The following is a 23,644-nucleotide window of genomic DNA, read 5'->3' as shown; positions in this document are numbered from 1 at the left end:
ATGAAAGTGGAACTTAGAAGAGTCTGATTTGAGCTGTCGCCGAGCAATTGCTCCAGCATCAAATCTCATCAATTTGATAATCAATCTTTAATCAACTCACAGGGGCTCAGGCGTCATGAAATTTCCCTTCAACGTTGTCCACGTCAGTGGAAATGTTCTCTTTGCTGCTCGAGGAGGCAAGATTCATTCTTTTGGCCTTGAGGATGGATCTCACTTCTCGACGTGGAAACATCCAGATGTTGACAGAGTAGATGTGGCAGTTAAGGCTATTTCAGGTGATATCTTAACTGAGAACCCCGTGACCAAGGCTCATATCGCCGAGGAAGAAGATGGGAGTGGACCCCCAGCCAAGAGACAAAGAACTGAAGAGCCAAAAGATGAGACAACTCCAGCCAAGCCAAAGGTCCAAGAGGGTACTCAAATCTCGGAGGAAACGAAGAGTGAGGGCAAAAAGAAGGGTGGAAAGAAGAGCAAGAACAGACAAAACCAGCAACGAGCAAAGGATCACAACATCTCACGCGTACCTGATCGCCCAGTCATTACGCATCTGACAAGTACTCTTGATGGCTCCCATATCTTGGCTATCACTGGACATGACAAATCCATCTGGGTCTTTGAGAATGATGGAAAGGGCTCCCTCAACCAAATCAGCAAGCGGTAAGCTCGTATAGGAAAAAACCAACTCCTCAGCCCGTATACTAATGCTAGGCCAGAACTCTTCCCAAACGCCCCAGTGATGTCGTTATCGGACCAGACTCTCAGATTATTGTCGCTGATAAATTTGGAGACGTTTACTCTCTGCCTCTCCTCTACGATCCTACTCTCCAGACTGCTTCAACCCCTGCCTCCGCCAAACCGGCTTATAAACCATCTGCCAATACTACAACCGTTCACTCGAAGCGTAACCTACGAGCTCTTCAAGAGCAGCAAAGACAGATGGAGCTTTCTACACGAACTAAAAACGACAGCAGTTCCAAAGCCGAAGGTCCAGAATTTGAGATCACTCTATTGCTTGGCCATGTTTCTATGCTTACTGCACTCGTGATGGGTGAGAGTGAGGGTCGGCGATACATTCTTACTGCCGACCGTGATGAACATATTCGTGTTTCAAGATACGTTCCCCAGTCATACGTCATCGAGGGTTTCTGCTTCGGTCACACAGAGTTCATCAGCTCCATGGTCATTCCAGCCTCGCGTGGTGATGTTTTGGTGTCGGGTGGTGGTGATGAGGACTTGTTCGTCTGGGATTGGAAATTGAACAAGCTCCTCTCCACAATCAGCATCTTATCTTTAGCTCAAAAGATATTGCCCGAGATCACAAAAGTAGCTGTGTCTGGGCTTTACAGCCTGGTATATCCACACGGTGGCTCGGATCTTGTTTATGTTCTCGCCATATGTCAGGAGTAAGTGTATTATCCCTCGATGCCCTGTATCTCTACTCACATTGATTAGTATTTCGGCCATCTTTTCATGGCAACTCACCAAAAATCACGCCCTTAATCACCCAGCTATTATCCAGCTTCCTGGCAAACCCCTCAGCCTCTCTATCAAGCCCGGCAACGGCAATGAAGCACCCAAGATCGTCGCTGCTCTGGACCCCAGTGATCCTACGCAAGCAAGAAGCCTAGCTGTCTACTCACTTACCATGACTGATGAGAAGCTCGCCACAAACACAATAACTTTGGTGGATGATGATGATATTGAAGACGCTGAACTTGATGTCAATGAGAAAATCGTGAGGAGTCTTTTGTACAACACTGAGCCTCTAAGAAAACAAGCCACGGAACGAGAAGAAGAAAGGGGTGAGGAGCAGGTGCCTGAAGACCAAATGATGGAAGAGGCTGGGCCTGCTGAAAAGCAATAAGGATGTACCGAAAGTAACAGAAAAGAATAATTCTGCAGTACCACATGGACAAGGGCCATTTCCATAACCCTACGAAGAAGAGTTTGTCACCGAGGCAAATACGCCTAGACTCGGTACCTAGGTGAGTATCCAGTCCTTGGGGGGCAAGAAAATACCAGACCTTTATATAGGGTCCCAAAATAAACCCAGTATAAGATATCCTAAACTTAATAAAGATATCCTAAATTTATATAAAGTTACTTAAGTCTTTTTATCATTTAGGATCAAGGTCTCAAGTTTTCGTTCCTCCCTAAGGTAGCCAGTACATTATGAATGAGGCAATGTGCTTGGCACTTAGCAACTTGGATATAGTATCTTGCGATGATGTGGACCAGGTACCCCTTTGAAGCTTTGATGGTTCCTGGGTCCACTACTACTATCACTTGTGCTTTGCTGATAGATTTTTGCCAACCATTATTAGAATAACAAACAAATCATCATGTTCATGGTCTACGTCTGCTACTACCAAATTCATTTGAATCGTCTATGTCCTCAAAACGCCAGCCAAGCCTGATCGAAAGCCCCTCCCTTCACTGACCCCTCAAACACGATCGTTCGAAGTTAACTCAGGTGCCCACTCAACTGCACCTTATCCCCAGTACCACACTCGCTCACAATTCCTAGTAGACCATATCCTTTACTAATTTTGGTATCATTGAACGATTAAGCGACGTCGTCGACAAGGACGGACGTCCACCCTCAGCTGCACTGTCTCTGACCAAGACTGTGGATGTGCGAAATGCTCTACTCGCGCATGCAACTGATGCAGTTATGGCACTCGCCGTGTGTGTTTGTTGCGCCGCTCTCTTTCGACTAGCTTACTGCGAGGCGCACTGCACACGCTCACCGCCGGGATGGCCATCCTCGTCGTCTTCGTCCATCATACCGTCAGAGTTGCCAAATACTCTGTTCTGGGTTGTGTTATCCAAATCCTCGAGACTGGCGGGTTCGGACATAGCGTCACCGGGAGGTGCGTTCTGCGTGGCGGGTGGGAGAACCTTGCGGAGGGTCTCGAAAACTTCGGGATCTTCGGTCCAGTTCTTCTCGGGGAACTTCACGTTGAACTTGATGTACATGTTGCCGAAGTCGTGATGCCTGGGAGAGGGCATACCTTGGCCGCGAACCATCTTGACGGCGTCTTAAACAGTTAGCTTGCGGTTGTTGAGCGCATTTTAGTGAAAACATACCTTGAGAAATAGCCTCGCCAGGAAGAATATCAATGGCAAGCCATCGGTCGTCGAGGTGCTCGATGTAGACTGTGCCACCAGCCAGAGCTGTGACAAGCTCAATGTCGCAGTTGTATAGAAGGTCGTCATCCCGGCGAGTGAAGCGGGCATGGGGCTTCTGCTCAATCTCGAAAACGACGTCGCCAGCCTGGACACCAGGCGCTTGATCACCCTCACCTCGGAACTCAACCTTGGTGCCGCTGCGAACGCCCTTGTCGACGTGAACGTGGAGGACCTTGCGGTCGACGGTGGTCTTCTTTCCATTGCACTGCTTGCAACGATCCTTCTCCTTGATGATCTCACCCTCTCCGTTACAGTCAGGGCAGACAGTCTGGAAGCGCTGGATCATGGGGCCCATTTGGCGCATCATTGTCTTCATGCCATGGCCGTCACAGCCAGTGCATCGCTTGACAGCACCCTCCTTGCCACCGAGACCCTCACACTTGGGGCAGATAATCGACCGTTGGAGAGCAAGCTTCGAGATCTTACCTCGGTAGATATCTTCCAAGGTAACCTTGTGGGTGTGGTGGATAGTACGGGCCTTGGGGGGGCCGCGGTTCATACCACCGCCGCCAAACATGCCGCCCATGCCACCGAAACCACCACCACCAAAGAACTGAGCAAAAAGGTCCTCGGCGGCCATTCCACCACCGCCGGCACCTCCCTCGAGGCCGGCCTCACCATACTGGTCGTAGATCTGTCGCTTCTGAGAGTCGGAGAGAATTTCGTAGGCATGAGAGATTTCCTTGAACTTCTCTTCGGCATCGGGGTTGTGTGCGTTCTTGTCTGTGTTGCATTAGACATGTTGAACTGACTAGAGAGGGGGTCTTGGAATACATACCAGGGTGGTACTTGAGGGCTCCGACCTTGTAAGCCTTCTTCAGTTCCTGCTCAGTAGCAGTAGGGGCAACCTGTGATCTGGTTTAGCAGTTGTTCGAGGTTTGTTCGGGGATCGATAGAACATACACCCAAGGTATCGTAATACTTGGTTTCCTTGACCATTGTGTCGGTTGTTCGAGTTGTGTTTTGTTATCCTAAGGTCCGAGATAACAGGGGAGCGAGGACTATTGTTAAATGTTAGTAAGGCTCAGGCAAAGCAAACAAAGACGCAGATTTTCACACGCGCAACAACAATGTGATAGGAAAAGAAGATGAACTATGACAACATCATACACCAAGCATCTGACACAGGGAGAAGACAGCGGTTTTATATGCGTACCTTGTTCGCCAAAGGGTGTATGTATCTCGAGTCTCCCGACGGCGGGGCTGCGCTGCGGCGAGTTTGAACGGGCTTTGGTCTCTAAAATTCGATTCGAATATGTAATAAGTGGAGGGGAGACAAGGCGATCGATAAGAGCGGTGCAATTCGCAAATGTCGAAACAGAGGGGAGTTTATCCCACTGAGAAGAAGAGAGAGAAGTGTCTCAAACAAAAACGTCAGAGTCAAATGTCAAGTTCAGAACGAGTCGAGATTAGGCGCTGAGACTTGAATTTGGATTGAGCGGACGGGTTTTGAGATGGAAGAAGGGAGGCTGCAGCACAGTCGCGCCTCATGGAATTGTGTGGAAGAATGTAGATTCTGTGGCGGTGCTGATAATGCATGACCTGCGTCTTAGTGCGTCGTAGTAGTGACCACAACCACACTGGCGGGCGGGCGATACAGTAGGAGTCAGGTCTCGGCTGAAGGTTGTGACGCGGCAAAAAGGGGGGAAACCCGGTTGAAGACCAAACAAATTTACATTTTCACTTTCTAGACTCTCTTCTGGAGTGTATTCGGACTTTCCAGGGGCTTCTACATACTCCAAAGCCCGTCCCAGGGCCACATTGCAGCATCCGATACTGGTAACTACCTGCTTACACCCGTAACACGGAACAAACAATCTACCTGCAAGACACGCCCCCCGTGTCTCAACAGGTGTCACACAATGCTGTCCAGGCTGCGTAGGTACCTCACTAACAGACCTCCCTGCAAGGCATCCCCAGAACCCCTCCAAAAGGCCCCTAGGGCCCTTCCTGCAGTGGCCAAAAGTTCTTCGATTTTTTTCTCTCCAGCCGCAGGGTCCGATTTAGGACCCCACAACCCGACCCCGATGTTCCTGTTCGGGCATGCAGCGTGTTGCACTGATTCGCTCACTCTTCGCCTCCTCAAAAAAAAGCCTGCCCGACATCCCCTGTCACCGCGGAAGCTAGAATACCTGACTCGGAGGGCGCATGACAGTTTATGGTTTGATACCGTTATATTCCCTACATACATCATTCGAAGACATGTGTCTATGAATGGTTTTCCAGAGCCTGGAAACTTCCACCACCGTCTCTTGATCAACCGGGGTACCCGAAGTACATATCGTTTGTTGTACAATAAACAAACTCTGCGTCCTACCTCCCTGACCATGCAGAATTGAATAATGCGATTACACAGAACATTGACATGTGAGGTAATGGCCAGGCTTTTCTCGGACGATGAAACAACCCATGGGATTCCACAAGTCTCCAGTTTCGTCGTTCAAGCAACGTCAGTCATGACCCAAGTACCAGACTTTTCTGATCTGGTTTTATGAAAGATCTGGGAGGACTCTTCAGAAAGCAGGAAACCTCTCTGATCAGGAGGTAAGATATCACAAATAATAGGAACCTCCCTATTCCTACCCTAAAATTACCTGAAGTCTTATGATTTATAATGCCTTAGGTAAACCTTCAAGTTTGCTTTGCCTTCCCTAGGGTACCTTACAGAGCCTCATGGAACTCTTTGGGGGATAGGGTATAAATACGATTGGATAGAATCAGTAAAGGGATTGGTGTGATTGGTCAATAAACCACTACGTTTAAGGAAGTCTAGAGGTGGGGCTGCTACGTTACTCACAACTTCAACTCCGTTTTCACCTTCCTATGGACTAAAGCATCAACTAATGTTGTTGCGACTCAAAGACATTTCAATACTTTTGAACAGCAAAAACGGAAACCCCTACGTGCCCCCAATAAGCCCAAAAGTGATTAAAAACAAAAGAGAAAAACTCGACCTCCTTGGCACCGCAGTTATCATCATCCTTCTTATCTGCTGCGTCAGTTCCACATCTGCTTACCCTAATCTCACCTCGTTGCCATCCAATGGAATATTATGGGTGAGACCAACAAGATCCAGAAGGGCAAGGTGCCAGCCAAGCGCAATAGCGAGGCACGCCGTGAACAGAACCGTCTTGCTAGCCGAAACTATCGTATGTACTTTTCCTGAAAGTCGCATGTCATATCGGCAGAACTTGATCATACTAACACCATCAACCTTGGTGCCATAGGCGAAAAGCGGAAGCAGAAACTGGCCCTTCTAAATGAACTTTTGGACCCCAGCAACCTTCCTAGTATCACCGGTAATGGTCATATAGATGAAGATCCGGGCCCCAGTGGTTCGAGTGACACCAGCGCTCCTCCAGTACCTCTGACTAACCATCTCATACCACTAGACCTCAACAGATTTGATGGCACTGGAACTTATTCTGTGCCGCAAGCTTGTGGAGGTTTTACCCAGGAGTCGATTCGAACGGTCATTCCTAACCAACTGGCACCGGAATTTCTGCCAGTACTTGACAAAGGCAACCCTCCGAACTTTGGATCTCATGAGCAATGGGAAACTGTCATGCCTGGGCTTATACAACAATCCCCAATGTTTACAGGCCAACCCCTTGCAGACTTCATAGGCTACAGGGCCATAGAAGAAGTCCTAGAGGATTGTTCAGACTCTAGCCACAGAGGCTCTCAAGCCTCAAGCAATGACGATAGTTCTCTGAAAGAGGTCCTACATGGCGTAGAGAGCCTTAGCATCGAACAAAAACGATCTCTTCTTCGGCACCTACAACAAGATACCCGGGAACTAATATCTCCGTCTTCTTCACAAAAGATGCTACGTCAGACTCCTGGTCAACTTCAAGCCATCCGATTTGCCAAAGCATTGTTCAAGACAGCAAATGCGAGGCCATCGCTTTTCCCAATGCAATACACAACGGAACCGGGGATATTCGGTGCAATATTCGCAAACTGCTACGCTCTCGGTATGGGGGGTGTAGACGAGATACTCCACGATGATGGTTGCAGTGTGTTCTCTGTCACGCCGGACGAAGGTCACCATCCATCCATATTGTCCTTTGTGAAGTCAAAATTCCTGGACGTATCATCTGACCTTCAGCCGATTGAGAAACAGTTAACGTTTGGACATCATCCCTATATTGTGTGTCAGTATGGATGACTTCATGCTCTCATGTGCTAATGCAGCTAGGATGTTATTCCGTTTAAAACCTTCCGTGAGAATCTCATCGCCGTTCTCGACCAAGATCCTAACGCCATTGATGAAGGGGCCTTGTGTCATGATATTCTTTCCGGCGGTTTCACATGTTGGGGAGCTGGGATGAACTCACGTGGCATGGGTGCAGGTGTGCCGTGGGACTCACGTAGTTGGGAGCCCAGTATATGGTTTTTAATGAAGTATCGTGCTTTAGCAGGTGAGTGGGACGGTGAGCTGTGGAAGAGTGTTCGGTGGTGGCATAGTGCTCGAGGGGAGAGAATACAAATATCGCAGGAAATAAATATAGGCAGCGACATGTTTCAACGTACGCCAAGGCGATAGATAATACACAACTACGGACTTCACATGACCAAGGGACATTGACCAAACAAAACAGTCTGATACACCATGTCATATAGTATTACAGGAAAAGTGCTACAAGACAGGTTGATGACATAAAACACAAGTAAGAATATGGTATCACGAAGAGTGCCTTACCAGACAAAGACCAAGCACTCAAAACCTGACTGCCGACCCAAGCTTCGAAAATAAGAACATGAAAAGGGGGTACACGCATGAGGCGGTTTTCATTACGCCCCTTACACCAAGCATAATTTAATGGTCCTTCGCGAGGCCTCAAGAAAAGCCACGCTGATGTTCGTTCCAATGATTCTCCAACATGCTATGCGTTAAGAAAACAGATATTTGAATTTGGCCCTCAAAAGGCATCCTCGAAGGGGCAATCCACGCTGTCATGGCCGTCACGCTCACATAGAGCACACCACTTCTCGGGGTCCATGATGCCACTTTCCTTGCCAGCAACGGGGCCTGACTCCATGGGGTTCGGCATGATCTTAACTGCGGGAGAGGCAGGCCCAGCATCCTTGAGTCTGAATGGCGTGAGAGGGGCAGGGGCATCATCGCCTGTAGGGGTATGCGGCTTAAGCTCCTCGCGGCTGGCCTTCTTGATGGCCTTAGACTCGCCGTTGGTCTTGGCACCATCAGGACCGAACATGTTGGTGCAAGTTAGGATATCGTGGCCGTTAGTCTCACAGATCTCGCACCAGAGGGTGCTAGTCTCTGTGGCATTGGAGTAGTCGTCACTCTCTGGCATTGTGTCGAGGGTGCTCACCCGCTTATGTGTAGCGGTACTGGATCTCTTGAGGTTCTCGACTGGTCGGTTCTCCATTGCCTGGGCCATAACGACAGTGTCTCGGGAGTCTCTGAAAGAAGACCTGTTGGCCGCTGTACCGTTCTGACGGATTGATTCAAGCTCCTTCTCGAGTTCGTCCTCGCGGCTGTTTTTCTTTTCAAGGAGAGATTGGAGCTCAGCAACTTGTCGCTCGAGATTGTCGCGCGCGATCTTATTCGCCACAACATCTTCGGCCATCAATGAGCCAGGCCTTGGTGCAGGGGGTTTGGGCTCCCCAGGAATAGAGTCTCGGCTGAGGGAATGAATGATGGCTTTGAGGCCTCTAATCTCATCGTCTTTTTGCTCAAGCTCTTTGGAAGATACTGTATGATCGCCATTTGCTGGAGGAGCTGACGATGATTTTTCACGCTCGCGACGCAATTCCGTCCTTGTTCGCTCAACCTCCCCTCGCAAGAACTCAACTTCCCCTCGAGCTTCTGCTTCACCCCGACGAGCATCCTCTAAACCTTCCTCGAGTTCTTGGACCAGTTCTTCCAGTTGCTTTAGTTGGGTCGCGACAGAATCGACGTCTAGATTACGTGACTCGAGTTCTCGAACATCGGCCATCAGCTCCTCTATCCGTTTCTCGTACACGCGCTCCGTTTCGGTGCTGGCAAGTTCCAGAGTGTCGATAGTGCTCCGGAAGTCAGCTCGATGAGCGTCAAACTCTGCTGTGAGCATGGCTATCTTGTCGTTCTTTTCTCTCAGCAGTTGGCGCAGCTGCGCGGTGTCCTTGTTGTCCCAGCTGTTTCGTTGCACTGTCGGCATGTCTGCTTGCTCCATGAGACCTTGCAGTTCAACTAGGCTACTCTCCATGTCGGCTAATGTAGCGGATTGCTCCTTTAGTTGCCGATCACGATCTTCAATCTGTGACCGCAGTCGATCGAGTTCCTCATCATTAACGTTGATGCGCGACGCAGGCCGAATCTTCATGGCGAACGACGAGACTGACCCGGAGCTTCCATTCGTACCGGTTCGCTGGATTCCCAAAGGTGCGGGATCATCATCAAGGCCTGATATCGATCCCAAGGCTGAAGCACTTCGCGGCCCATGACTTGGCTTCCGATCCATCCTCTGGGGTCTCTTGCTCGGATCACCTGATGTACCGCGGACGCTCTGAGCGAAGCGTGACTGCGTTGGGCTCCCATATCTGGTGGGAGTTTTGGCTGGTGTTGTCATGGATGGTCTTGGGCCAGGCGTCATCTGCATCCGGCGTACAGGAGAGTCGGGCCGGGGGAGGGAAGTTCTGGGTGCCAGCTTTTGCTGAGGACTGGGAGCCCGGGCACCGGGTCCAACAGAAGCACTGAACTTGGGAAGACCAGGTGTTGGGGAGGTGTAGTTGAGTGAGTTTTGGTTGCCAGCCCGAAGTCCACCCATCGCGCCTGGTGTCATGGGGAAGGGCGGAATCGGATCGCGACGAGGAAGGGCCTTGGCGGCTGGTAAGAAGATACCGGCGCCGGGGATCGTTGTTGTGAAGTATGATATGCTGTTGGCTACTGTCAGTGTCTGAAAACCCATGAAACAACACACTGCATTATTCTTACCCGTCCACATCGCCATCATTTTTGCCTCGGCTAGCAAAGTCTTGGTCGAGCTCGACACCAGCAAAAACTCCCTTCTTACCTTGCACAGGACCAACGAAACGAACAACGCCATGCATTCCACCAGGGACATCAACAATATCACCAAGTGCAACGTTCACAGCCTGTGAGCGACCGGGCGTCGTAGGAGGCATCATGTTTTGTGAGGAGTCGCTCAGGACAGTATCAACGGCGTAGCTCTCAGAAACATCGGGGATGCTGGCGAGGGACCCTTGTGTGAGCTGGGCCAGGGAACCTTTGCGCGGTAGAGGCGGCGGCGCGGCGCGCGAATGCGAAGCGTATGCGGACTTGAGGTTAGGGGTTGACGCAGCACTGTTCGGTCTTCGGATAGCGCGTGAGGAGCTCCTGGGACGGAGTTTTGGAGTCGTTGGTCTATGAGGAACCGTAGATGTTGTTGTTGTAGCAGAAGGCATCTTGGGAGGCGGCAAGGCCCAGCTGGGGGCCCTTATTTCGGTGTCGGGTACTGATTGCGGGCGTGTCTCATTTGTTTACACCCCACGCCGCATCTGGCAAAAAGGGGGGCAACCTTTGTTCTCGGGGAGCAACGAGCTTTTCTTGGCTGTGCTAACAATATTTTTAGTTCCCGTCAGGTACCGTCGGCTTTTAGCTTTGGCTTTCGTTTTAGTGGGAATGAGCACGGGTACTGGGTACTTGATCGGCTGGTAGTCTGTTGCTGATGAGCTGAGGTACCGACGTTTCTGAGGCGGTTGAGAGACGCAAGGTCTTGTCCAGGAGAAGTGAACCGGAGAAATTGAACGCCGGGAGAAATGCGACAGGATGGATGTTGTCGCAGCGGGCCAACTAGACCGGAAATTCGAAAAGGGTGAGGTGGTGGGGATCCAACGAGATGATGGGAGTAATTAGTCTTGTCTCTGGGGGAAAAGAGAGGGATAGAGGCAGAAGACGACGGGAGCCAGGAAGCATGCAGCTATGGGTGGGATGTATGCCTGTAAATAAACAATCGACAGTTGTTGGATATGCAGGAGAAGTCGGCTGTGCTCAAACTCAAAGTGGAGTGAAGGTATTGATAAAGAAAGGATAGAAACAGATGAAGAGTGCCAACGCCGTGAGTGCTCACGGAACAAAATGAGAGGGACTGGGTTAGATCAGAGAAAGGAAGAGTTAGATCCTCTTCATTATGAGGGCAGCCGGCCCTCTTTTACTTTCCCAGTCTCCCTCAATCCTATCATTCCCTCTTCCTCTTGCCCTCAGGTTTAGGCTTTGTTTGGTTCGTTGTCACCGCTTCTGAACCCTCTCCCGGAGGGGTTCGGACAGGGACTATACAGGGGATGGACAGGGAGACAAGTAAAGAAACACGGGGAAGTCTGAACCGCAGCAAGGATTTGAGTGACCTGCGAGTGTCTGAAAATGGTGGTGCGATGCAGTGTGATGTGATGGCCTAGGGTGTCAATGCAGCTACAGTATCCGCCTCTAGACAAAGGAAACGGCCTGAACAATATGTATCATGACTGCAGCACCAAAACTAAGAACAACCAATGAGTGAATACAAACGGAAAGAAAAACGCATGGCTTCTGTCGTCTCTCATGTTTAAGTTTAGTGCAAAGGAACACACTCCTCATGGGCTGGCAAATCTTCTCTTTCGCATCATGATGACCTCCAACTAACTAAGCTAGAACGCTTCCCTTGCCCATTTCGACATGTTGTCATGATGAAGACCATTTGTTTACACGCAACTAAGCGTCTGTCACCACGGCATCGTCCCGCTGCCATGCATTCGCGCTGCATCAAGTGTGCCATATCCTTCACCGCCAATGGCGAACCATGTGCTGATGATACACTTCTCCAATTTACATCCTTCAGCTCTAGGGGTCTCATTCGCTCCCGCATGCAACTGCACGGTGCACATCATGCTACCCTGGCTTTGGAGGCTTGAATTCGTTGTAACGTATCGTACAATCGTCTTGACATCAGCCCCTTGGGGGCAAGAAAACAGCGAACCTGACTGTGGGGTGTCAAAATAAACTTAGGCTATATTGCCCGAAGTCTTTTTGTCATTTAGGATCGAGGTCCTGTGTTTTCTTTCCTCCCCTACGGATAGATCAGCCATTCATTACTGTAGCCGCCTTCCTTGTGTTATGAGAAGCTCTAGGGCTGTCGTTGGATGATATAAATGGGGCTATTATGTTACTTTTTCGTCTCTCGATTACAATGGATCCATGGTTACGATACGCTCTAACTTTCTGTCGACAAAGATTTGAACATACAGGTGACTCAATATCCCTCTGAGTAAAAAATACATAAATACGAAAAATAAAAAATAACCCGAAATATTTATTCCTAAATATTACTGTGCCCATGTAACTCTCATATCGTAAAAAACGTCGTGCCCTTTAGGATAGTCAGGCCACCGATAAGAACACTTGGGGTCCATATCTTAAGCAATATAAAACCTTGGTGGGCGTTAGACTAGGTGGGCTGCTGTATTTGGCACCATACCTACCGAGCTCGAATAGCCAAAGGTCAGGTTAAGGCACCTACACGTCTGAGGTTACTCGGTTGTTTGGATCAATTCACCATGCCAGGGGCTGGAATAGCTGCGGAGGCTTCATAAACAGATTTCCCAAGTGGATGTAACTAGTTAACTAGAAAAGCACAGGATGCAAATTGCGACAATGCGGATGTGCGTCAACACTAGTAATGACATACAAGCTTCTGTCTGATGAGAAAGCTCCTTTCCACCTCTTTCTCGTTCCCATAAAAACAACAATAATTAATCAAAGCTCGCCCGTCTACTCAAATACAGTCCCTCCCCTTCAGCCTCTTCCCTAAGCACTGTCCGAAAGAGTCTGGAATATCGGTCCTACTGGGTTCCGTTGACAGGTACCCTATCAGAAGGGCTATGGGGGGCAGGTTGCTTCGTTCGAAGAGTGAGGGGGAATGGGTACTCGTCGGGGTCTTCTTCCTCACTGCGAACGGTATTAGTAAGGGCGTCACACCAAGCACGAACGTTCACTTACGGAAGCTTCCATGCAACATAGTCCTCAGTGTTCAAGCCTTCACGGCCTTCCTGAAGACTGGCAAAATCGCCGGGAGTCATCATGCCAGTGCGATCTCGTGGTGAACCGGGAACAGAGAAGGGTCGCGAAATCTTTTGCTCAACACCAGGTATAAAGTCATCCTCCTCATCGTCGCCACTGAAGGAATTGGGGTAGGCACGGCGTAGCGCTAGCTGACGAGCCTTGACATACTCCATGCCCATACGCTTCCAGTCGAGGAGGTCGCTAAGACGCTCTGTTCGGTTTCGTTGGTTGATACGCTGGCGGCGACTCTTGCCGCAAAAGTCGTACATGAAGGAAGTGAGCTGGTTGACGGAATCGTCAACGCCCTTGGTTCGTCGATCCACAATGTAGATACCATAGTCGCTCGAGTTCTCGATAAGCTCTTCCATATAGCATCCAAAACCTGAAAGGTTAGTGGTAATGCTGGGCACGCCCATGACAGTACATTCGGCGGGAGTATAGCCCCAAGGCTCATAGTACGAAGAGAAGACGCCCAGATGACAACCTCGGACAAAGTCGTCGTAGTCGAGAGGAAGAACAGGGTTGGCAGAGTTGAGGAACTCGGGGTGGAAGACTACCTTGACTCGGTCAGTGGGGTGATTGAAAAGTTGCACACGTCGAATCTGGTTCAGGACAGGGTCCTCATGATCGTTGAGCATATTATGGGTGACAATTGGGGGAAGTCCGTGACGCTTCATGGCAAAGAGACGACGGCGAAGTAGAACTCGGTCTTGAGCAGAGATGAGTTCCTTCTCATCGGGCATGGGATCACCCTCATGCCACTTAAGAGACCGCTCAAAGATGCGACGGCCAATGCTTTGCTCAATAACGTGTGTGGTATCTCGCAGTGACTTGATAACCGCTTGGCCCTTCAGCGCCTCCACAGTGAGCGAAGTGGTCTGAGCAGGCATGATAATGAAAGCAACAACTGTCACTTTACTACCAGCGGCCTTGAGACGATGGTTCAATCGTGCTAGGGACTCAATGAACATGTCGACACCCTTATTCCTGAACTCGTAACGACCGGCGGTGAAGAGGTATAGTGTGTTGTCGGGATCAAAGTCGTAGTGACCGTAGAAGTGCCCTCGAACAAAGTCATGAATCTTCTCCTTTGCCTGCTGATGCAGGTTTTGGAATTCATGAACCGCCGAGAACTTTGTAACATTCAGACCATTGGGCAGAACACCGTCAGGCTTTCGCTTCAGCAGATGCTCAGACTCAAACGCTGTAATGTGAGAGACTGTGGTAAAAACATCACATGCATGCGCGGCTGCTCGTTCAATGCAGTACCGGTGGTAGATACCGCGCTTACCAGCCTCAGCATCGACATCGAACCATTGCAGGTTGTTGTAGAAATCCACAGAGCCAGCGCAGAGGTATCGGCCGAGAAGAGTGGCGTGCGTGGTAAAGATCGTCGTCACATCGATGCGGCGCTTCTTGCAGAGGGGCAGGGCAACGCCAGCAAGCCACTCGTGAAAGTGAGCAATGACAGCCCTCTTCTTCTCATGGCAGACGAACTATAAGATATTACGGTTAGCAGATCTGAGATGAGTGGAATGGTCAAGCGAACGTACCTCTCCTAGGAACCAGGCGACTAGGTAACCGAAAACAATGGCTTCGTTGGTCTCATCGTCACCAGGTGGTGAAGGAATGCTCGCAGCTTCCCACAAATCGGCCTTCCACTCATCCATGCGACCATAGGCAGTCTTGGTGTCAATGAGAATAACTCTGGGAGCCCCTTCAATCAACCAACGGCCATAAACAATGTGAACTCCTCGATCTCTCATGGACTGTAGGGTAGCAGCGATCTCCGGGCTGGTCGGTTCCATCTCCTCCACCTCGACGGCGGCCTATTGTGGTCAGTACGTGAGAGTCATGAGAATCTTCAAGCTGAAGTCTTACAGATTGATGGTTGAGGGGACCAATCAGGGTGTAGCGATCGCCATATTCAGCTGTTGTAACAGGAGCCTTGGATTTGATAACCGAGTAGATACCACCGACTGTATTGCGCCACGGGTTAGTATGTGAAGACTCGGGAGAATGAAGGATTCAGCTGTCGCAAATGACTGACCTCGATGAGCTACCTCAGTAGCAATCTCAAAGAGAAGGTGGTTCTTGATGTCGCGAGTCTGCTGCTCGCCTTCACTCATCTTGACGTGTTTACCTCAATTCAAGAAGTGAGGAGTAAGTCGCTGAGGGGAAGAAGAGTAGATAGTAAACGCGATGATCTGACGGGCTTCGGCCAGGGGTCTGGTCGCGTTGAATTGAGCAGTGGAGCTAGCGCAGAAGTCTTTCAGGTGGACAGTAACAGGAGAGCTGGAGAGCTGGGAAAGGAGCTATAATAAAGGGGTAAGAAGCTGTAACGATGGTGCACGAAGCCAATTGAGAAGTTTTCTCGGGAGTAGCGAAGCGCGTGGCTGGGGGAATTCGGCAGAAGCGAAACGGAGGGATCGAATCGAGATGGTGGTGGTCTCGATGTTGCGTCACTGTGCCGCTGATGAGAGTGAACCTAGCCTAAGAAACGGATCTGCGTGCGATGGATGGATGAGCACTGAGTGAACATGGGGCATTCACAGGGGATGGGGGGTCCATTGGCAGATGGATATGTGCCCATGGGGAGCGGAGATGTAGGAGCCAGAAAGACTAACAGCGATGGGTACTACTACACCTAGTACGATGGATCTCAGGTCCAGGCGGTGGTGATTGATTTGCTTTGGTGTTTTGAAGCGCTACACCAATTGAGATGAGAGAGGGTGAGAGGGGACCCAATTGTGGTGAGGAGGAGAGGGAAAGGTAAGGTAGGGAAAATGAAAAGGAAAGATGGAAGTATAAGGGAGGAATTTCGAGCCCAGGAAGTTGGAAGCAAGCAAGAAACCAACATGGAGGGGGATTGTGTAGAGGACGTTGAGTTCACAAAAAGATGGTGTAATAATGTACTCGGCAGGTACCAAGAGGCCACTACAGCAACTATCGGCCGTGATATTGCCTGGTGTTGATGCTCTTCGGGTACAGCTTTTAGGCCCTCAGCTCGTACTTTGGCGTACTAGCGGCCCAAGCTTGGGTGGGGTCGGTGGGATGTCGGGGCCCCAAGCTCCTAGCAACGGCGCCTAAACAAAAGCCAACCTCAAGGCCCGTATACCAAGCCCAAATAACTGTGAAATCCAGGGCAGGTCTCCCATCGCCACATGGACCCGTTCTCTTGGCTCACAAGGACAGGGACCAGGGTCAACGTCTTACATATGTATGTACATACTTTTAGAAAGACAATGTCCTGGGTTAATGCCTGGACGAGTCGATTGAGCATGACATTAGTGTGTTCTTCAACTGAGCCTCCAAGTAAAAATATATCAGCGACCACCATATGTCTGACTGCCATCAGATCGTTGGAACCTCTTTTTCTTTACACCTCACGCGAAGAAACTGTTTTGAGAGGTCTCAATTGCCAGCTTCCCTAAACTCAATCAAGATTAACCGCGCAGAAATGGACTTGGCCAAACGCCACAAACTTGACATCAAAAGGAATAGCTCCTTGCAACACCAACGCCACTCCGGTCAAAGAGCCGAGGCCGGCCCATTGATCAAGGTGTTTCACTGCCATTTCCAGGTCTCGATGTTACGCCATTATGAGATGGAGTCCCTTTGTTGAGGAGCATGGGTAGATTTTTCTCTCTTCCCTCGCCTGTTACATACATAGTATTAGTCGATACGCCTCGACGTTTTCCCTCAACGGCATGCGCAAATCTCCCACCCGTTCTGTAGGGCATGCGGCGCAGACTTTTTACTTCTCACCACACTAGCGACTAAGTTAGGTTGCAAGGACCAGTCAAAACTTTTCATTCTAAAAAATTGACCTGTCTTGTGTATGGCCAGACGCAGGTCTGGCACTTCTTTGGGGATGTCGGGATGAGGTCATGGAATGCGGGGGAATACCAGAGATCGACATGCTCAGCAGATGTGGTTTTTCCCCAGGTTCACTGGAATCCTTTTTATATCATGATACGTCTTTGAAATCGATGCCAGCGTTATCATATCTGTTAGCGAAAAATACATGCTCCTACTCTATAGAGTACTAATCGGAGAAGGATAAGAGTATTAATCCTACGGCAAATTACTAAGTGCCTATAGGTTCATTATCTTACTGAATAAAAAAAGCACACAGGGCTTTCTATACCTTAAAGCTGGCTAAGTTATATGTAATCTTTTGGTAAAGTATCACTCTCTACATTGCTATTGCACTCGGTCAGTGCATCATATTTTCTTGCCAACCGCAGGTCTATAACGTATAAGGAAACCTCTTGTCGCCTACAGAGAATCCACTAAGTTAACTTTGCCCGACTTGATCGGAAATTGACAACAGATTTCAAACCGCGAGTAAACAAACTGAGATAGGTGGCCTGTTGCTATGGACTGAACCTCTGCGGCTTAAGTCGTAATTCTCTCGTCTCGAACAACTCCCTTATCCAGTATTGTATGTCTCTCCTTTGAAACACTACAATATTAGCCCCCCCACGGTTACGGGATTAACAAGCATGTATATGCCAGGACTGCTCCGTCAACCCGACTCCCTGCCTCTATTGAGACAGATGGGGGTGAGTTTGAAGAGCTTCATTACTCCAAATGCCACGGTAACAGAATACGAGTTTATTTTGTCCAGCAAGAATGCCCCGGATTTTATTAAAGCAGCGATACAAGCGACCAGATGTAGCAGCAGTCGTTAGCGAGAATCGTCATGATTACCTCGTCACAAAGAAACAATGCAAGAGACAATGCGTTTCTCTCTCAACAAGAGTCGCAGGCATAAGTTATCGACTCGCGAGCTGACTCAGGAATGGTCCTGTTTCTAGAAAACGAGCATGCAAGAAACATTGCCATTCGACAAACCTCAGCGCAAGAGTTCATATGATCTTAGATTATTATAAGTCAAGATCTACAAATCTTACGATGAAATCAGAATGACTTATTAAAGATCAGGGTCCGACGAGCTAAGAACAATTATGCATCTAGTAAGATTACTTGCATTGTAATACTAGGAGATGATATATCTATACCTATATTCTCTATCTAGATGCTATAGGGGAGCCCTTGGAGATTGCGTTGAGATTAAGATGAAGTAAAATGGTCCAACTAACACCTACAAAGCAGCTCCTACAACCTCCCTGATGAGAATTAGTTTCAAGACTGAACTCACGCAGAATGGATTTTTTGGCCAGTTCTGAGGGATCTACTTGAAACACAATGGACTCAATGAACCTTTAGGAAGGGATTTGATACCAGATTCAAGTTCTTATTCGAGAGATGAAAGCATCCAGTTTCAAGAGCTCTTGAACATGGATCACCCACATACTAATTGGATTTGCTTGACTGGATGCTTCAAAATAGTAAGCCAATCCTGGTTGCTAGACTCTCGAAGAAGTTGCCCTGCAAAACATGTCTTTATCCTACCTTATGTTAACGTATCATGTCTGTACACTTATCTCAGGTCTGTTATGAGCATCAGGAAAGTGGTTCAGCCTTGCAGTCACCAACATCGTCATTGGCCAGCGTCTCGGATTTGGCTCCCCGCAGTGGGGCCGAAGGTCCTGCAAGGCTACAAAAATTTCCAAAATTTTCTAGATTTTGCCAAGATCTTTGCAAGCTGATCTGCCACAAGCATACCTTCACCGCAGCAAATTGTTCGAGATGCCCGGAGCCCAATAGGCTTAAAAATCAGTAGAAGTCTTCTATTCTATAACCTCAAATCGATTTACCTGGAAAATAATTCGAAGGATAACAACGATTGATCAACCACGCCAAAATGGGGGACGTTGCACAGGTGAAGGTCGTCTTCACCACTACTGAGCAGGATTTGGTACTCCCAGACTCTAAACAACAATTGCTCGTGCCTGCAGGTCAGTTATTGGTGTTCTTGGATACATTGGAGCGATCAAAGGGCTAATCCTCATCATAGATATTAAACGATATGGCCTCTCTCGCATTCTCAACTCCGAGTCTATGCTCGATACCTCCTCTCCTATACCCCTCGACTTTCTCGCCAATGGCACATTTCTCCGAACTTCTATTGAAGAGTATCTTGCAAAAAATGGTCTTTCATCTGAATCCACCCTGACTTTGCACTATGTTCGAAGCCTGCTTCCTCCGGTTTACGAAGCGAGCTTTGAGCATGACGACTGGGTCGGAGGTATAGACCTCCTATCTGCCACTTCACGAGCAGGCCTTCTGGCTGGTGGTGGTAACATCCCCGAACGAGTTGCGAGTGCTTCCTATGACGGCCTCGTTAGAGTCTGGAACCCTTCCGGAGACGCAATCGCAGTGTCTCCTGCTGGTCGAGCTGGTGGTCACACGCAGCGAGCGAATGCGGTTAGGTGGATCTCACAGAAGCAGCTGGCTTCAGCTGGCCTGGATCGCAAGGTTATTGTCTGGGACTATAGCGAGTCCGAGGATGGTTTCTCTGGTGCCCTCAAGTCCAGCATGGAACTCTGGGGTCATGAGAAGGAAATCAACAGTCTTGACATTAACGGAGCCACTAAGCGCATTCTCACAGCATCATCTGACGGTAAAGTTGGCCTTTGGACATCGTCAAAAAGAACAGCTCCCCAAGCGGACCCTGAGAGCTTGCCTTCTGCGCATAGCACGAAGCGAGCCAAGCTTGCAAGTGCCGCCAACACTGCACAGCGTGGCCCTCTTGCTTTGATCCCCGTCCATGATGAGCCTGTGACTGCTGCCATCTTTCATCCCAACGACGCAACGGTCGCCTATTCGGCATCCAAAGATCATACTGTTCGCACTATTGACTTAACAACCCAGCGCGAGGTCAGCCGACTCACTACCATGCACCCACTATTATGCGCAACGGCGCTCCCCGGATCCTCGCTTGTTGCTGCTGGTTCGTCGGCCCGACATATTACCCTCCTCGACCCCCGCGAGTCAGCTACTACTACCTCAGCCATGACACTCCGCGGGCACGTTAATATGGTTGTTTCTTTGGCGCCTTCACCCGAAAACGATCACTCGCTTGTGTCTGGCTCTCATGACAGTACATGCCGTGTGTGGGATCTTCGAAGCGTGCGGATGGGTACATCGGAAGAGGGTGGCGGCAGCGTCAGTGAGCCAGTGTACACCATAGGCCGAGAGTGGCTTAAGGGCAAGAAGCTCCCCGCCGCTGGTGATGGAGCCAAGGTGCTGAGTGTGGCCTGGGATCAATCCTGGGGTATTGTGAGTGGTGGTGAGGACAAGAAGGTTCAGATCAACAGAGGCCGTAATCTGTTTGGGCCAGGATCATAGTGTAATAGAAATGGAGACCCAACCCCGATTTTTACTTTATACCAAAAATATTTATTGTGTTCTTAGATGATATGGCTGGAATATTTTAAGGATCTTAAGGATCCGATTGGCAATAGGACTGAAGGTCACGAATTACAACCTGATCCAAGGTAAAAAGCAAACTTCATTAATTCGTTTCCAATCCAGTTTGCAGCAAAGCTGCTTTCACTCGAATCCTAGAATCGATTTTATAGTTCTTCTGCTTTAGACGCTTGACTTGCATCCACTAATGCTCGATACCTGGCACTCACTAGTGACTGGGGGGCAAGGTGGACTAATACCTCAGTTCTAAGCCTCGCCTTGGAATAAGGCAACCCTCCTGAGACGATGGCATCAAGAATATAGGAAACAACAGTGTTTGTCTTAAGAGGAGGAGTACGTAAGAGTGTAGCAACAACCTCTGGTGTAAGATCTTGATTGTCATACCACATGTAATAAGTGCGAAGAGACGACAATGGTGGTGTCGACTTGAGGCGCGTTATGCTGTGGTATTTTTGAGCGTGCTTTTCGGCAGCAAGGATACGGGGATCCCTTGTATCATGAGAATTGTCCTCTGGTTGGGGTGTAGCCTTTGTTGTGGGCGTTGCGATCGATGGCGTAGGCCTGGTTTCTAGTGGTTCAAGTCTCGCTTCAACATCAGTAATAACCTCAGGTTCCCCAGATTCTGAAGTCGTATCACTTTCGTTAACGTCATCAGCGGTCAAGAACCGAATAGGGAGATTCTGCTCGACGAAAGCTGGTCGAGGAGGAGTAGGCTGAAGCTTCATGCGTTCCTGCTCAAGCACGTAGTATAGCTGGAGACCAGCATATGCATCTGATGCGGAATCTATGTATGCGTGAGCTACAGAAGAACAGATGGCGTAAGTTTTAACTCACATGCAACTTGATCTGCTGACAAACGCATCATCCAATTACTGGACCGCACATCATCTCCTTTGAACAACGGAAGACCTAACATCTCCTCTGTCTGCACGGCTAAAGACACCATGACCTTATTGATTCGGTCTAGCTCTCCAGCCTTCGAGTACTTGACAAGTTTGTAGAGGTGAGACAGCTCGAAAATCCCTTTACTGTTTATGCCGAGGTTGTTCTTCAATCTTGTGCAGTCACCCTTGATAGCCACTCCGACTTTTGTTACGCTTTCGTCTTCCATAATCCTCTTGAAGGTTGGGGCGACAAAGTCGTCCCTGGGAAAAAGTGCAACGTGGAACAAGCCTACACGACTTGGGCTAGCGATCTGGACGAGCGAAACATTTCGTCGAGGGTTGGAGCTGGCAGGACCCCTCGCAACAAACCACTCCAAATCGAAGCCAATGACTTTCTCGTTAGAAAAGTACCTTTCACAAACATGTTCCATCGTATGTTTTGAAGTGCAGTAGTGGACTTTAACTTTCTGCTCCTCGCCATTTTCTTGAACTTGGCGATACATTCTGTAGGACCAGAACGACTGGTTGGAGCCAGCCTTACTCTTCCTGGCGGTATCCCAAAGATTGGCGTCGATTGTGTAGTCTAAGGTTGTGAGAGGTGCAGTGACGGATTCCGTCAGTGCTTTCTCCTGCTTTGAGGCCTTGACGAGATCACCGTCTGTGTCTGATGCAACCTGGGTGCCTTTAGAGATTGCTTCAGTAGTGGGCAATACCAACCGATCTTGTTGATCGAACCATTCCACCGCAGCACGCTCGAACTCTTCACCTTCGCTGAACTCGTCAGCTTCGACATCTCCCTTTTCAACACCCCCAGACCCAGAGGCAGAGGTATGGACGAAGCGAGTAATATCTAGGAAAGGGTAAGGTGGATGATGGTCATTTTTCGTAGAGAACCTGATCCCAAAAGCCGGATTCCACAGACGATTGTTTATAGTTGATGGCATGCTGAAGCTGAACTCTTTCCTTTGTAGATAGAACCGTCAGGAAGTTTTAAATTAAAGACGGGTACCTCAACATACCTACTAACAGAGGGGAACTGACGCGTTCTTGTCAAGGGTCTTGATACACTGCCAGCAATGCGCCCCTGTGAAGACAATATCATTGGGGTATGAAGTGATTGAAATGTAGCCAGCGTCGGTGAGCCATTGTGGCAAAAGCCCATGACCCTGATACGCGAAGACTACTGCGCAGTATGTGAGATTTGTTAGGCAGCCGCGTCAATAGGGCGATCATTGATTCTGAGCGTTGGTGGGTGGCTTGGGGAGGGTGGAGGTGGGCAACGAATTGGCTTAGTCACCGCGATTATCGCGAGAGCACGTGGGGACGTGCTCTACCTACCTAGGCCCCTTACCTACTCACACCTCCATAATCCATCCCACTTTGAGACTTTGAGACGACGACCTTGACGACTTCAGCTCAACTCTGAGATATAGCATTTGGCTTTCGGTAACTAAGACCGGCACTTCAGTAATAGTTCTGAGCAAAGAAGACGTTTCAGATCGATAACTCTTCATTCGATCCACCCACGTCACATTTTCACAATGGCATCCCAACTGTTACCTCTCGGTGAGTAGCCTTCCATAGAGATCCTTGATGTATCAAAGCTATATACTAACTCTTCTGCGTAGAGCTTATCGATAAGTGTGTAGGCTCCAGGATTTGGGTCATTATGAAGGGCGATAAGGGTGAGAGATGAGTTTCTGCATGCTCATAGACGATTGTACTGAAAAGGTGATAGAATTCAGCGGAACTCTCGTCGGCTTTGATGACTACGTCAGTGAGTATTACTCTCCCAGCTCGCCGCTACCGAAACTAATCACCAGTATAGATATGGTTCTGGAGGATGTAACCGAGTTGTATGAGCAACATTTCCATTATTGCATTTCCGGCACTGGCTAACTCAATAGTGACTATTCGGGTAACCACACTAAACTTCCCAAGATTCTGCTGAACGGCAACAACATCTGCATGGTGAGTCAATCGGAACTCGTTCCCTGCTTTTTGTACTAAAACTCTATCAGTTGATCCCCGGTGGTGAAGGCCCAGAAGGAGCTGCTTGAGAATGGTCTACCAGGATCATAGACATCACGAAACCTCTTTCGATCGAAACTCATCTCGAGCCCAGGCCTCCCCTCTTTTAAACTCAAGCAAACCTGGCGCGACCTATTTTTTATGTGTGTCACAA

General features: G+C 49.1%; 8 protein-coding genes across 8 annotated transcripts; 4 read left to right on the top strand and 4 right to left on the bottom strand.

The window, feature by feature from the left end:
* Positions 1–115: 115 nt before the first annotated feature.
* On the top strand, positions 116–1,864 carry FMAN_04601 (uncharacterized protein; the record flags this gene model as incomplete). The annotated part of the gene is made up of 3 exons (XM_041828671.1): positions 116–657; positions 714–1,403; positions 1,453–1,864. The coding sequence occupies 3 exons, from the start codon at positions 116–118 to the stop codon at positions 1,862–1,864; spliced, it is 1,644 nt and encodes a 547-aa protein (XP_041679511.1).
* An 857-nt stretch (positions 1,865–2,721) lies between these two features.
* Positions 2,722–4,131, bottom strand: FMAN_04602 (putative YDJ1-mitochondrial and ER import protein; the record flags this gene model as incomplete). The annotated part of the gene is made up of 4 exons (XM_041828670.1): positions 2,722–3,041; positions 3,091–3,915; positions 3,971–4,040; positions 4,096–4,131. The coding sequence occupies 4 exons, from the start codon at positions 4,129–4,131 to the stop codon at positions 2,722–2,724; spliced, it is 1,251 nt and encodes a 416-aa protein (XP_041679510.1).
* Positions 4,132–6,244: 2,113 nt separating this feature from the next.
* On the top strand, positions 6,245–7,741 carry FMAN_04603 (uncharacterized protein; the record flags this gene model as incomplete). The annotated part of the gene is made up of 3 exons (XM_041828669.1): positions 6,245–6,341; positions 6,420–7,345; positions 7,394–7,741. The coding sequence occupies 3 exons, from the start codon at positions 6,245–6,247 to the stop codon at positions 7,739–7,741; spliced, it is 1,371 nt and encodes a 456-aa protein (XP_041679509.1).
* A 376-nt stretch (positions 7,742–8,117) lies between these two features.
* Positions 8,118–10,605, bottom strand: FMAN_04604 (uncharacterized protein; the record flags this gene model as incomplete). The annotated part of the gene is made up of 2 exons (XM_041828668.1): positions 8,118–10,077; positions 10,136–10,605. The coding sequence occupies 2 exons, from the start codon at positions 10,603–10,605 to the stop codon at positions 8,118–8,120; spliced, it is 2,430 nt and encodes an 809-aa protein (XP_041679508.1).
* Positions 10,606–13,014: 2,409 nt separating this feature from the next.
* FMAN_04605 (putative glycogen synthase) lies at positions 13,015–15,363 on the bottom strand (the record flags this gene model as incomplete). The annotated part of the gene is made up of 5 exons (XM_041828667.1): positions 13,015–13,120; positions 13,172–14,730; positions 14,788–15,063; positions 15,116–15,213; positions 15,285–15,363. 5 exons carry the CDS (start codon positions 15,361–15,363, stop codon positions 13,015–13,017), a joined length of 2,118 nt encoding a protein of 705 aa, XP_041679507.1.
* A 3,644-nt stretch (positions 15,364–19,007) lies between these two features.
* On the top strand, positions 19,008–20,494 carry FMAN_04606 (uncharacterized protein; the record flags this gene model as incomplete). Its single annotated transcript, XM_041828666.1, has 2 exons — positions 19,008–19,101; positions 19,161–20,494. The coding sequence occupies 2 exons, from the start codon at positions 19,008–19,010 to the stop codon at positions 20,492–20,494; spliced, it is 1,428 nt and encodes a 475-aa protein (XP_041679506.1).
* A 227-nt stretch (positions 20,495–20,721) lies between these two features.
* Positions 20,722–22,561, bottom strand: FMAN_04607 (uncharacterized protein; the record flags this gene model as incomplete). The annotated part of the gene is made up of 3 exons (XM_041828665.1): positions 20,722–21,359; positions 21,410–22,422; positions 22,479–22,561. 3 exons carry the CDS (start codon positions 22,559–22,561, stop codon positions 20,722–20,724), a joined length of 1,734 nt encoding a protein of 577 aa, XP_041679505.1.
* Positions 22,562–23,000: 439 nt separating this feature from the next.
* On the top strand, positions 23,001–23,519 carry FMAN_04608 (putative u6 snrna-associated sm-like protein lsm5; the record flags this gene model as incomplete). Its single annotated transcript, XM_041828663.1, has 6 exons — positions 23,001–23,025; positions 23,088–23,144; positions 23,198–23,236; positions 23,288–23,315; positions 23,367–23,430; positions 23,481–23,519. The coding sequence occupies 6 exons, from the start codon at positions 23,001–23,003 to the stop codon at positions 23,517–23,519; spliced, it is 252 nt and encodes an 83-aa protein (XP_041679504.1).
* Between the last annotated feature and the right edge of the window lie 125 nt (positions 23,520–23,644).

Source organism: Fusarium mangiferae, assembly GCF_900044065.1.
Source record: "Fusarium mangiferae strain MRC7560 genome assembly, contig: FMAN_scaffold003, whole genome shotgun sequence".
In the NCBI taxonomy this organism is placed as follows: Eukaryota; Fungi; Ascomycota; class Sordariomycetes; order Hypocreales; family Nectriaceae; genus Fusarium; species Fusarium mangiferae.
Note: the sequence above shows the minus strand (reverse complement) of the source record. Positions and strands in the feature narration are given on the sequence as shown.